We start from the raw sequence: 13,870 nt of genomic DNA on the forward strand, positions 1-13,870 counted from the left end.
TATAAATGATTAAAATACAATACTTATAGTAGTTTGTTGTTTGGAATATGATCAGGATATCAACTTGCATAATTATGCATGCATTGTATTTTTTCTTTTATTTCGCTGTCATTGGTAATGCAGGGAATGTTGTGACTGGTTGTCAGAATTCAGCAGCCTTCTCTCTGATTGGCTGGAATTATGGCACATTGTAATACTGGGCTGTTTTGAGCGAGCGAGCCATCAACATTTAGAGAGCACTGAGGGCAGGCATCAGGGGAGCAAGTGAGTGAAACGTTGCACAGGCAAAAGAGATCTACACACATCCAAAAACTTATTTTAAATGCAAAATTGATTTTCGTCCGCTCAAAATTATTTCTTCTTTGCGATACAGACATTTTCTTCACAAAACTCAATTCACGTGCTTGCAGAATTGTGGCAGAGTTGTAATCCCATAGTATTTCACTCGAACACACATAGAAGACTAGAGTTGCTTTTTATTTAGCTTCTGATTTGAAGTAGTTAATAATCCACATTTAGTCAGACAGGATGTGCTTGTGATATTTGCTTGTGATTGGTAGAGGGCCGGAGAGATTATTTTTTCTGCTATCTTTATGCCGTGGATTCCAAGGATTCGATTTTCACACACACATACACACAAAGAACAGGTTGTGTCCAGTAGATTGATTTTTGTATCGTAATCCTGATGTTGTATTGGAGTTCATTCAACCTGTTAAAGGCGATACACTAAATCGTCCTCCCTCATGCCAGTCATGCTCAGAGTTCTGCTGTATGAACACACTGCGTGTCTCGTCTGTGCTTGTGTATCGAGCGCTGCTCACGACTGTATTGACACTAGACGAATTTGACGAAATGTGTCACAGATGGTTGATGTAAAAGAAAATCTTTGTTCGTTCTCTGAACGTCAGCCATAAATCTCAGCTTTATATTACAGCAACTGGATATATCATGATATACAGTGAGGGGAAAAACTATTTAATTCCCTGCTAATTTTGTAAGTTTGCCCACTCACAAAGAAATTATCAGTCTATAATTTTAATGGTAGGTTTATTTTAACAGTGAGAGGTTGTATAAAAGACACCTGCCCACAGAAGCAATCAATCAATCAGATTCCAAACTCTCCACCATGGCCAAGACCAAAGAGCTGTCCAAGGATGTCAGGAACAAGATTGTAGACTTACACAAGGGTGTAATGGGCTACAAAACCATCGCCAAGCAGCTTCGTGAGAAGGTGACAACAGTTGCAATCGCAAATGGAAGAAACACAACATAACTGTTAATCTCCCTTTGGGTTTGGGGTTCCATGCAAGATCTCACCTTGTGCAGTTTCAATGATCATGAGAACGGTGAGGAATCAGCCCAGAACTACACGGGAAGATCTTGTCAATGATCTCAAGGTAGCTGGGACCATAGTCACCAAGAAAACAATTGGTAACATACTACAACGTGAGGGACTGAAATCCTCCAGGTCCCCCTGCTCAAGAAAGCACATGCCCGTCTGAAGTTTGCCAATGAACATCTGAATGATTCAGAGGAGATGTGGGTGAAAGTATTGTGGTCAGATGAGACCAAATTCGAGCTCTTTGGCATCAACATAATTCGCCGTGTTTAGACGAGGATGAATGCTGCTTCTGACCCCAAGAACACCATCCCCACAGTCAAACATGGAGGTGGAAACATTATGCTTTGGGGGTGTTTTTCTGCTAAGGGGACAGGACAACTGCACCGCATCAAAGGGACGATGGATGGGGCCATGAACCGTCAAATCTTGGGTAAGAACCTCCTTCCCTCAGCCAGGGCATTGAAAATGAGTCATGGATGGATATTCCTGCATGACAGTGACCCAAAACACACGACCAAGGCAACAAAGGAGTGGCTCAAGAAGCAGCACATTAAGGTCCTGCAGTGGCTTAGCCAGTCTCCAGGCCTTAATCCCATAGAAAATCTGTGGAGGGAGCTGAAGGTTTGAATTGCCAAACATCAGCCTTGGAACCTTAATGGCTTAGAAAAAGGATCTGCAAAGAGGAGTGGGACACAATCCCTCCTGAGATGTGTGCAAACTTGGTGGCCAACTACAAGAAACATCTGACCTCTGTGATTGCCAACAAGGGTTTTGCCACAAAGTACTAAGGGGTCAAATACTTATTTCACTCCTTAAAAAGCAAATCAATTTGTAACTTTTTTAAAATGGTTTCTTTGGATTTTTGTTGTTATTCTGTCACTCACGGTTCAATTAAACCTACCATTAAAATTATAGACTGATCATTTCTTTGTCAGTGGACAAACGTACAAAATCAGCAGGGGATCGTTTTGTTTTTTCCCTCACTGTAGTTATTCATAATGAAAGTTCAATGAAAAGATCATTTTATATACCAAATAACCATTTGCCCTATGAAAACCATTTAATTTTTTTCCCCAAATTGTGTTTATTTCCATTGTAATATTTCAGGATTCTGTTCTTTTCCATTTAAATTTTTTTAATCAATTAATTGTTATCATGACATTTATACAATTAAATAATGCATTGCTAAAAGTTTAACAAAAGATACATATTTAGGACCCTGGCATAAAACATTATTTATAATAAAATAAAATTTATTTTGGCAAATGAAGTGCTGCACAACAGAGATTTACTGTTAAAATTGAAACATTGAAGAAAAATTGTGATTATTCCTTAAAAATGTTTTAATAATAGTTTTATAATTATTATTATCGTTGAGCTGTACATTCTACTATATAGAAATATATTTGTCACAATTTCTTCAACTTAAACCAAACTTTTATTTTGACGGATTGCCATGATTTACCTTAGTTTCTGTGTGTGTGTGTGTGTGTGTGTGTATATAATATGATAGTTTTTTTTTTTTTTTTTTTTTTTATTAAGTAGTAAAATGCTCATGAAGAGACAGCTGGAGGTGAATTTCATGTGTTCATGTCATATATAATAAGGCGGCAGAGGTTGAAAAAAGAAAACTGTGGGCATCACGTGTGCTTCAGTATGTGTGTAGTAAACAAAACCGAGTGTCTGCGCCATTCATTCACACAGAGATATGCAGAACATACAGGATTCATATTTAAATAGTTTTTTTTACAGCTTAATATTCACAGACACTAGTCCATATCACAATATGATTTAAGTGTACAGACTTCCTTTTGATTTTTTTTATTTAAAAAATCTGAAAATTACATTACATTCTGCGTTTTGCAGTAAATTCCATTTTAAAGACTGGATTCCGTCTGCGTTTTCTGCATCGCTGAAATCATAGGGCCCTACTAATGCTTTCATTTAATGTACCAAGATTTGATCATATTTCATTTTTTTGGTAGGACTGTTCAAACAACCTCATTTGAACGAATGCTCATTATTTTGGACAGTTTTTGTCCATTAAATTCAAACAGCCTCCTCTCAGTTAATTACAGTTTGCACATACACACACTTTTCCCTGACTGGCACTTTTGTGAGTTTATTTTACAGTGTGTTTTCTCTGAAGTGCTTTTGTAATCTCCGTAGGCTCTCTTTGTTCTTATCTAGAGGGTTTGAACGCAAATGGTTTGTTTGTAGCTCAGATTACGGGGGTGAATATCTGGCGCCGGATACATGTTAATTAATGCAGTGTGGGTTAATGTGCACCGCTTAACATGTGCTAGTGCTTCAGGGGTCATTGTCTCCCTGTTAGGATGACTCTAATAAAGGGTTGGTTAAGCGTTGGTTAGCTGTGTTAATGTATCTCTGTCTCTGCCTCTTTGAGCCATTAGCTGGCAGTAATTGGCTGGGCTTAATTGCACAAGCCTGGTCCCCACGGCAATAGAGACGGCGGATGTCCGAGCTCTCTATACTTGTTGCTCCGGTGATTCGCCCTCCACACACACACACAATGAATGCTTCACTGGTCACTCACACATATTTCCTCCTTTAGTCCATTTTGTGTGTGAGGGGAGAAAGAGAGTCTTGTTGAAAATATCACACAGTTTCTCACTGTCTGATCCTGTGAGAAACGATGACCCCTGCCTTTTTTGCAACATTGATCTCTTTCCATATGCATATGCAAGAACACAGCTGTGACTTTTCTATAGCAAAGCAGATTTGAACGCGTCGTATGCGTAGAAGAGACCGTCTGAGAGGAGATGTGTCTGCTATTGATCAGTCTGTGTCTCGCTACACACACCTGCCGTCCCTTACCATCAATACACAGCGCTAATACACCATCAGGTGTAATGAGGATGAATGGGCTGCGTGTGTGTGGTGTACACACTCATTTCCCCTTGGGAGAGGACATTTGCCTGTTAAAGGGACAGTTTACCCAAAGATACATTTTTGTCATAATTTTCTTACCTTCATGTCATTCCATACTGCTTGCATGGATGTTTTTTCTTCTCCTTGGATTTTCCATACAGTGACAGTCCCAAGTGCTTTTTTTCTGTAGAAAATCCCTGAAAATATTCCCTTCTCTTAAATCTCTTTTTTAATTCAGCATATTTAAACTGTATATTTGGTGTCAAGGAAGTTTATTTTATTTTACTTTTTTATTTTATATTTATTTTATTTTATTATTAATTTAATTAAATTTTTTTAATTTACTTTTTATATTATTCTATTTGATATGTATTTTGTTTTATTTTATTATTTTATTTTATTTTATTATTTTAATTTAATTAAATTTTTTATTTATTTTATTTTATTATAAATTCAGCATATTTAAACTGATGAGCCATGTTAGATATTTGATGTCGAGGAAGTTTATTTTAATTTTATTTTAGTATATTTTATTTTATATTAATTTTATTATTTTAATTAATTTTATTGTTAATTTAATTTGATATTTTTATTTTATTTTAATTCATTACTTTTTATGTTGTTTTATTTGGTATGTATTTTGTTTTATTATTATTTATTTTATTTGTATTTTATATTTATTTTATTTTATTATTAATTTGATTTAATTTCATATGTTTTATATTATTTAATTATTAATTTAATTAAATTTCATGTGTTTTATATTTTATTTTATGTATTTATTTTATTAATTTTAATTTTATTTGATATATTTATTTTACTTTTTTTATATTTTATTTTTATTATTAATTTATTCAGCATATTTCAACTGATAAGCCATGTGTAATATTTGGTGTTCGAGAATGTTTATTTTATTTATTTATTTATTTATATTATTATTATTTGTTTTATATGTATTTTTTATTTTATTACTTTTATATTATTTTTTTATTATTTATTTTAGATTTGTTTTGTTTTATTATAATTACTTTCTATCTTTATTTTATATGTTTTTTTTGGTTATTAATTTAATTTGATATGTTATTTTATTTTATAATTTTTTTTGTTTTTGAAGTCTTAAGTAGTAAATTTATACAAAGGAGAAACTCAACAAATCCAGATGCATATTTACACAAACAAAATCATAACATTTTCTGACTTTGATAAAAGGGCAAACTAAACACACACAAACACAAATCTATCAGACAAAAAAAAAAAAGATATAGGTAGGCTCATTGCCATGCAGTTACGATTTATTTAACAGCACTAATTGAGACAGGCATCATTAAATCAGACAGGATAAATTGCTTTAATTATGTTATTGTCGTGTCTAACATTGCTGAGTACTAATTACTTTTCATGTGTTGTCACGGCAGCAAGGCTCCGATAGCCTCGTTAATCTGCCGTGCTTTTGCATTAGATTTTTTTTCCCGTGGTGGAGCCATCAGTGATTGACGCTTGTGATTGGCACATGTGACACTGAGGTGGATGAACAATCCTAAAAGTGACATCCTTCACAAGAGAAGGTTTTGCCGTGTTTGTCACGTCTAAAACCTTTAATACAATCTTTCTAGGCTAAACTCAGTGACTGATATATGAAAACCACAGGCGCTGATTCATATGTCTGCTTTGTTTTTTGAGCTATGCCTTTAAAATAATCATTACTTATTACTTTTTAAAATCCGATAAAGAGCACATAGTTATTTTATCAGCCTGTCTGAAAGAAAGTTGGGTTTACCAAATTGATACAGTAAGTTGAAGGAAAGTTTGACAAGTATACTGTTGAAGCACTAAGTAGAAGGTAACAAGATATTCCTCAATACAGCAATATATACAGCAATATATTCTGCTTTGTTCTTACTTATATCTGTGAAGTAATCTGTAATCAAATGAAAAGTAATCTTTAATCAAAACATTTTACACATTTTACACTTTCCTTCTGTGCTTTCAGCCATTCACTGAGACTGCTGTGCTATTATTTCAATTAATTTTTTTGCATGCTGCTCTATTACCATCATTTAAGGCTGGAAACCCACTGCTTTTTTTTTACAACCAATAATCAAAAGCAGTTAGAGGATGATGTGTGCAATTTAATTATTTATCTGATTCCAGTATAATTAATCAGACTCAATTAAATTAAGATGTACAATCTTGTTCTTTGAAGGAAAAACTTTCTCAGAACAGAAAAACATTCTGTGAAAGTTCAGATAGCACTGTGTAAAAGATCTGTGACTTACCAGACACATCTCTTCTATTTTTATTCTGTTTTTGAGATGAATTTATATTAAAGGGGTCATTGGATGCCCATTTTCCACAAGTTCATAGGATTCTTTAGGGTCTTAATGAAAAGTCTGTAATATACTTTGGTTAAAAATTCTCAATAGTAGTGTACTAAAACACCCTTTTACCTTGTCAAAATCAGCTCTGCAAAAACTCAACTCATTTTATTGCATGGTCCCTTTAAATTCAAATGAGCTCTGCTCGCCCCGCCCCTCTCTGATGTGGGATTATGAGCCGTAATGTTTACTTTAGCTGCGTTTAGCAACAAGCACATTATTAAGAAAGGCCATTTGCAAAGATGTATAAAAACCCCTTATACTCACTTCTGCTGTGGGTGAAGCTGCATCAGGAATGATTTACACGAACCAGACGCATATGTAGATCGGGATCGGCGCTTTCCTTTTTGAAAACGAAAGTAACATTATCCTCTGCGTATTCAGCGGCTCAGATATAAGAAGTAAATGACTACTGCTATGTTCATTATTACATCCAACAACAGAACACCTCAATCGCTCAATCAGAGACATTCTTGTCACACAATGCACTCATATCAATCAACTATTGTTGGAGTGGCCTCTGTTTGTGTGCTGTCACACTGACAAAAAGCTGAGAATGACCTGATTTTAAAAAGGGGATATTACTTTTAAAGATTAAAAAAATACCACTGGGTGGATTTTTATCATTGTAGGGTGGATGCGTACACAAAATGCCAGCACACATTAATGTTGAAACAACATGTAAAAGTTAGTTTTACATCTGATGACCCCTTTAAATGAGGAATTGTGAGCTCTGGGGCAAAAGGTCATGTTCTCAGTTTGCACAATTTTAGATAGAATCATCCTTACATGACACAAAAGCAAAACAAACTGTGGTTGGCTGATTAAATAATGTGAGTTGTTTTACCACCATTTGCTTTCAATACAGCGTCTAATAATCTTAGAATAGATTCATACAACTTCTAAATAGTATCCAGTTGAATGAACGAAAAAATATGCCAGATGCTGTTGGAGGAGATAATCAGCTTCTTGTTTTTCTCTCCAAAAGTGGTTTGCTTATATTCCAGTCAGATGATTTGTCTGGCCAGGGCAGGTGTTGAATTTCGTCTTGTTGCACTGTCCGGGTTTTATGATCATTTTTTTGGACCCTTTTTTGTTTTTTAGTATTGCCGTCTGTGATGAAAGTTTTAGCAGTTGCAGCTCTTTCATGGATGTTGGCTTTGTGAAGCTCTCTGTAGTTGTTTTTTTGTGGAAACATGCTCTTCAAGGTGAATATTGAAGTTTGCTATCAATTTGCAGGAGTAGTTCTGTGTTGTTTGGACACAATCCTCTTTAGTGTTTGCCCATCACTTTTTTTTTTTTTTTAATTTATGATGATGTCCTGATGTCCTACTATGACTTTGCCATGCTTTTTTTACACAGACATATAAGCATAAAGGCTGTTGTTCTGAAAACACTAAACAAATGGGCTGTTAAAGGTATAGTTTACTCAAAAATTAAAATTTACAGTTGATGAAGAAAGTTGGTTACCATGCAGTTGACGGTAGCCATTCACTTGCATAGTATTTTTTTTGTTCCATACTATGGAAATCAGTAGCCACCGTCAACTCTTGTGGTCACTAGCATTCTTTTAAATATCTTGGAAACATTTTGGAAATGCTTGTACTAAATGCTGCTTAATACAACTCATATTGCACTGAAAGACAAACTAAAGAATATAGACAAAGATGGGAAGGTTTTGCACTGAAACCTTGTGTACACCTAGACAAATGATATGAACTTTTGTAATAATAGGTGTTAACATTATTTCTAATCAGCACATCAGCTCTGTCCACTGATCTTGTGCATTCACCACAAAACCTTCATGCAATGCTGTTTGGAAACAAGTCGAGATCTCAGAAGGCAACATATTTCACTTTCTATCTTATCCTAAGTTAATTTCTGACCCTTCATTTCTTTTAACTAGAATTTCCTCTATCCATTTCTCTCTGTGATGTGTTTGTGGAGCACAGGAGTGCAGCGGTTTGTAAAAGCGGCGTAAACTCTGTAAAACACATCAGTCCCATTATCGAGAGACAACAGTGGACTGATGCTGCACCGTCCCCCTTGCACAGTTCTGGGAAATTGAAGCGATAAATTCTTTCCTCCTCAGACCCTCTATTTCTCCATCTATGTTTCAGTCCCTGTGATCTCTCTGTTATTTGTAGAACAAATAAGATTGTTGTATGTGCCTGAGAGCTTGTAGAGTTGTTGGCAGTACAGAAGCCCAGATCCGCTCCAGTCTGGTGCTGGAGTCCATCAGGATCAACTGAGATTTTAGCAGATGTAAGGCACAAGAGCTTAGTATAGAGATCAGACCAGTTTTGGGTTGGGTTGTGCTTTCTGTCTTTTTCATACAAATTGCTTATTATTTCTTTATGCTTATTTATTTTTAATATCATTTTGATTTGGGGGTAAAATATGGCCCAGAAATGTTCTCGACAGGTTACGTGAGATTCACCCTATGAGAACTATCTCCTATTTTTGGGATTATCCTGGATTGTAGTGCTTGTGGGACATAGAATTTAAACCACCCTTGGAAGATTGAATGTAGGTCTAAGTCATATTATATTAGCTTCTATTCCTCTCTAAAGGGTTAGTATATTTTAATCTCTGGTTGTATGAAGGAAAAAATGATTTGATCCCCTGCTGATTTTGTACGTTTGCCCACTGACAAAGAAATGATCAGTCTATAATTTTAATGGTAGGTTTATTTGAACAGTGAGAGACAGAATAACAACAAATAAATCCAGAAAAACGAGTTATTGTTGATTTGCATTTTAATGAGGGAAGTAAGTATTTGATCCCTTTGCAAAACATGACTTCGCAAAGCCCTTGTTGGCAGTCACAGAGGTCAGACGTTTCTTGTAGTTGGCCACCAGGTTTGCACACATCCCAAGAGGGATTTTGTCCCACTCCTCTTTGCAGATCTTCTCCAAGTCATTAAGGTTTTGAGGCTGGCATTTGGCAACTCGAACCTTCAGCTCCCTCCACAGATTTTCTTTGAGATTAAGGTCTGGAGACTGGCTGGGCCACTGCAGGACCTTAATGTGCTTCTTTTTGAGCCACTCCTTTGTTGCTTTGGCCGTGTGTTTTGGGTCATACTCATCTACAACCCATTTTCAATGCGCTGGCCCTGATGGTACATGGCCCTGTCCATCGTCCCTTTGATACGGTGCAGTTGCCTCGTCCCCTTAGCAGAAAAACACCCCCAAAGCATAATGTTTCCACCTCCATGTTTGACAGTGGGGATGGTGTTCTTGGGTCATAGGCAGCATTCCTCCTCCAAACATGGGGAGTTGAGTTGATGACAAAGACCTTGATTATGTTCTCATTTGACCACAACGCTTTCACCCAGTTCTCCTCTGAATCATTCAGCAAACAGGCCAATTGTTACCAATTGTTTTCTTGGTGACTATGGTCCTAGCTGCCTTGAGATCATTGACAAGATCCTCTCATGTAGTTTTGGGCTGAATCCTCACCGTTCTCATGATCATTGAAACTCCATGAGGTGAGATCTTGCATGGAGCCCCAGACTGAGGGAGATTGACAGTTATTTTGTGTTTCTTCCATTTGCGAACAATCACGCCAACTGTTGTCACCTTCTCACCAAGCTGCTTGGCGATGGTCTTATAGCACATTCCAGCCTTGTGTAGGTCTACAATCTTGTCCCTGACATCCTTGGAAAGCTTTTTGGTCTTGACCATGGTGGAATCAGTTTGGATTCTGATTGATCGATTGCTTCTGTTGACAGGTGTCTTTTATACAGGTAACAAGTTAAGAGAGTGCTCCTAATCTCAGCTTGTTACCGGTATAAAAGACACCTGGGAGCCAGAAATCCTGCTGATTGATAGGGGATCAAATACTAATTTCACTCATTAAAATGCATATCAATTGCTTTTTTGAAATGCGTTTTCTGGATTTTTTTTTTGTTGTTATTCTGTCTCTCACTGTTCAAATAAACCTACCTTTAAAATTATAGACTGATCTCTTTGTCAGTGGGCAAAAGTACAAAATCAACAGGGGATCAAATAATTTTTTTCCTCACTGTAGTTGAGGAGATATAAGTCAAACCACTTTTTGATGACCCAGACTGCACTGTGATAGGTCATTGTCTTATTCTGTGTTGAAATCATGATTTCAAGTAACAAATATCTGAATATCTTTAAAACATGTTCAGTTTACTTAAGAAGCAAAACAGTGGATTTTTTCTTTGAAAACAAAACTCTATATTTTGCACGTTTTGGCTCCTAAATCTTGTTTTAAGGATGTTTAGATATTTATACTGGACAACAAGCCAAAAATATTGATTATTGTGACTTCAATGAAGATTCAAAAAAGTGTGAAGTCATTTTTAATCATGTCTGATGCTCTTTTTTTAAATACTTTTTTGGAACAGTTTTAATTGGGTTCATACTGTAGACACCGAATTATTTTTTTGGCATTATATTTGGGATGTTTTACAAGTTTATTCAGAATTTAGATATTGCCAATGACAATTAATTTGTAGGTAGATGAAAAGCACATTGGCAGGTTTTCAGCCTGCTAATTTCAGTCATTTAATTTTAACTAATGAGTTTATGATGCTTAGCTGCAGTCTGGTCTTGTTCAGGTACAGTATGACAGTTTTAGACTGCAGAGATAATGACCACAGATGAGAATGATGCCATTCAGAGAGACTGGTGTGCTATGTGATGCGAAAGGGGGTGGATGTAAAGTATGCAGGTTCGAATCTGGCCTGCAACATGTCCTCATGTAATTTCTGTGTTTCTCTGTACATAATGTCATAAAATCAGATTGGGAGATTCAAATCACATGAGGACCAACCTTTGTATTGTACGGTATATAGCATTTTGTTTCTTTGCAAATACCATACAATGAGAAACTCAAAAATGATTTATTGTATTTATTGACAGTCACCCTGAAGTGTGGATTTCATCGTTTAATTAATTTACTTATTTTCTTTAACAATATATAAGCACACACAAAAAAGTAATTGAGTATATTGTGTTTGACAGTTTTATTAGATGAACAGTATGTGCACTGTAATAGGCTGAAGGATAAAATCTTTTTTTAATGTGTGATTTTGACTGTGAAATTCATTTCTGGCTTAATGATCATGTGTTCAATCATGTAGAGAGGAAAATGCAACATCTACGGTCTTGTTCTTGAAATATCTCTTTATTTTGTGAGGGGAAAAAAAAGAAATGTAAGATGTGGCTGTGTTTATATAGTAAAGCATATCTATCTAATTGCGAGCAGCGACCGCCTGCGTGGTTTCCTTTAATTACAGTATGCTTCATATTGTTATTTTTAGTTTCATACATTATTTTATTACACAAAGTGACTTAAGCTAACAAAGAAAAAACCTAAGGTTTGAGGTTAAATGATCAGCAGTTGCTGAGGCCAAATCAGCTGACAGGACACTTAGGCTTTAAAAGAGGGAAACCGTGAAGGAGATACTGTAAAGAGTCTGCCATGGGACTTGAGTTATGTGTCATGCTAAAAATAGCTGTTAGTTCATTCCCCAGAAGCAGCGAAGAGGTGATTTCTCATGAAATGTTATTATTGATCAAGGGTAGTATTGACCCTCTTGTCGAAACACTTTTAGCATGTTGAAGCAGGACCACCTGCACTTCTCTTGTTCTGCTAAATGCTGTAACGACTCACTCATCTACATAAACAGGAAAGCCACCAGCTAAATGATGCATGCTTTTGTTCGCAGCACCCCCTGCTCTAAAGCTGTCTGTGAATGAGACGTACGTGGTGGACCCAGGCCAAGACGTCACACTGTCATGTGAGGTAACGGCAGGATTCCCCACGCCTATGGTCACCTGGTCGCGGTACCCTGGGTTCCTTCCTCAGCGCTCCATGATCCGAGGGGGGTCCCTCACTCTCCGGTCCGTCACTCCCGCTGATGCCGGCGTCTACAACTGCACAGCCGTCAACAATGTGGGAAACCCTGCGAGAAGAACCGTCAGCCTCATTGTGAGATGTAAGTGTGCTCAGTTTTATACATGTGCTGACATTAGAATTTGGATGTAATTAAGTAGAATTCAAATGCATTGGAAATTCATCTTACTTTAACTAGAATAGCATTTTGACAGGACAAGCTGAGATAGATAGATAGATAGATAGATAGATAGATAGATAGATAGATAGATAGATAGATAGATAGATAGATAGATAGATAGATAGATAGATAGATGATAGATGGGTGAACAGACAGCTATATAGAGATACGTATAGACATAGATGAATGGAAGGACATATTGATAGATATATGTATAGACAGATATATAGATAGATAGATATCTGACAGATAGACAGATATACAGACATAGATGGATGAACAGACAGCTAGATAGATGGAGGTGGATAGATGGATGGACAGATAGACAAGGATAGATGATCAGACAGACTGATAGATAGATAGATAGATAGATAGATAGATAGATAGATAGATAGATAGATAGATAGATAGATAGATAGATAGATAGATAGATAGATAGATAGATAGATAGATAGATAGATAGATAGATGGATGGATGGATGGATGGATGGATGGATGGATGGATGGATAGATGGAAGGATAGACAATAATAGATGTAGATGGATTAGTGATAGATAGATAGATAGATGGATAGAGATGGATGGATGGATGAACAGATGGAAGAAAATATAGATAGATGGATAAATAGAAAGACATAAGGATAGATGTAGATGAAAGGATAGATGGATGGATGGACAGATAGATGGATAGATGAATCAACAGACAGATAGATAGATGGATAGAGATACGTATAGACATAGATGAATGGAAGGACATATAGATAGATATATGTATAGACAGATATATAGATAGATATCTGACAGATAGACAGATATACAGACATAGATGGATGAACAGACAGCTAGATAGATAGATAAAGGTGGATAGATGGATGGACAGATAGACAGACAAGGATAGATGATCAGACAGACAGACAGACAGACAGACAGACAGACAGATAGATAGATAGATAGATAGATAGATAGATAGATAGATAGATAGATAGATAGATAGATAGATAGATAGATAGATAGATAGATAGATAGATAGATAGATAGATAGATGGATAGATAGATAGATAGATGGATAGATGGATATACAGACATAGATGGATGAACAGACAGCTAGATAGATAGATAGAGGTGGATAGATGGATGGACAGACAGCTAGATAGATAGATAGATAGATAGATAGATAGATAGATAGATAGATAGATAGATAGATAGATAG

General features: G+C 36.0%; 1 protein-coding gene across 1 annotated transcript in view; it reads left to right on the forward strand.

Annotated features, from left to right (window-relative positions):
- mdga1 (MAM domain containing glycosylphosphatidylinositol anchor 1) overlaps positions 1 to 13,870 on the forward strand; it is a 287,756-nt gene that overhangs the window by 198,257 nt on the left and 75,629 nt on the right. The window contains exon 6 of the mRNA XM_073834571.1: positions 12,314 to 12,583. Coding sequence (XP_073690672.1) covers positions 12,314 to 12,583 — 270 coding nt within the window. The remainder of the gene's footprint in view (positions 1 to 12,313; positions 12,584 to 13,870) is intronic.

The sequence above is a fragment of the Garra rufa genome, chromosome 2, assembly GCF_049309525.1.
Source record: "Garra rufa chromosome 2, GarRuf1.0, whole genome shotgun sequence".
Classification (NCBI taxonomy): domain Eukaryota; kingdom Metazoa; phylum Chordata; class Actinopteri; order Cypriniformes; family Cyprinidae; genus Garra; species Garra rufa.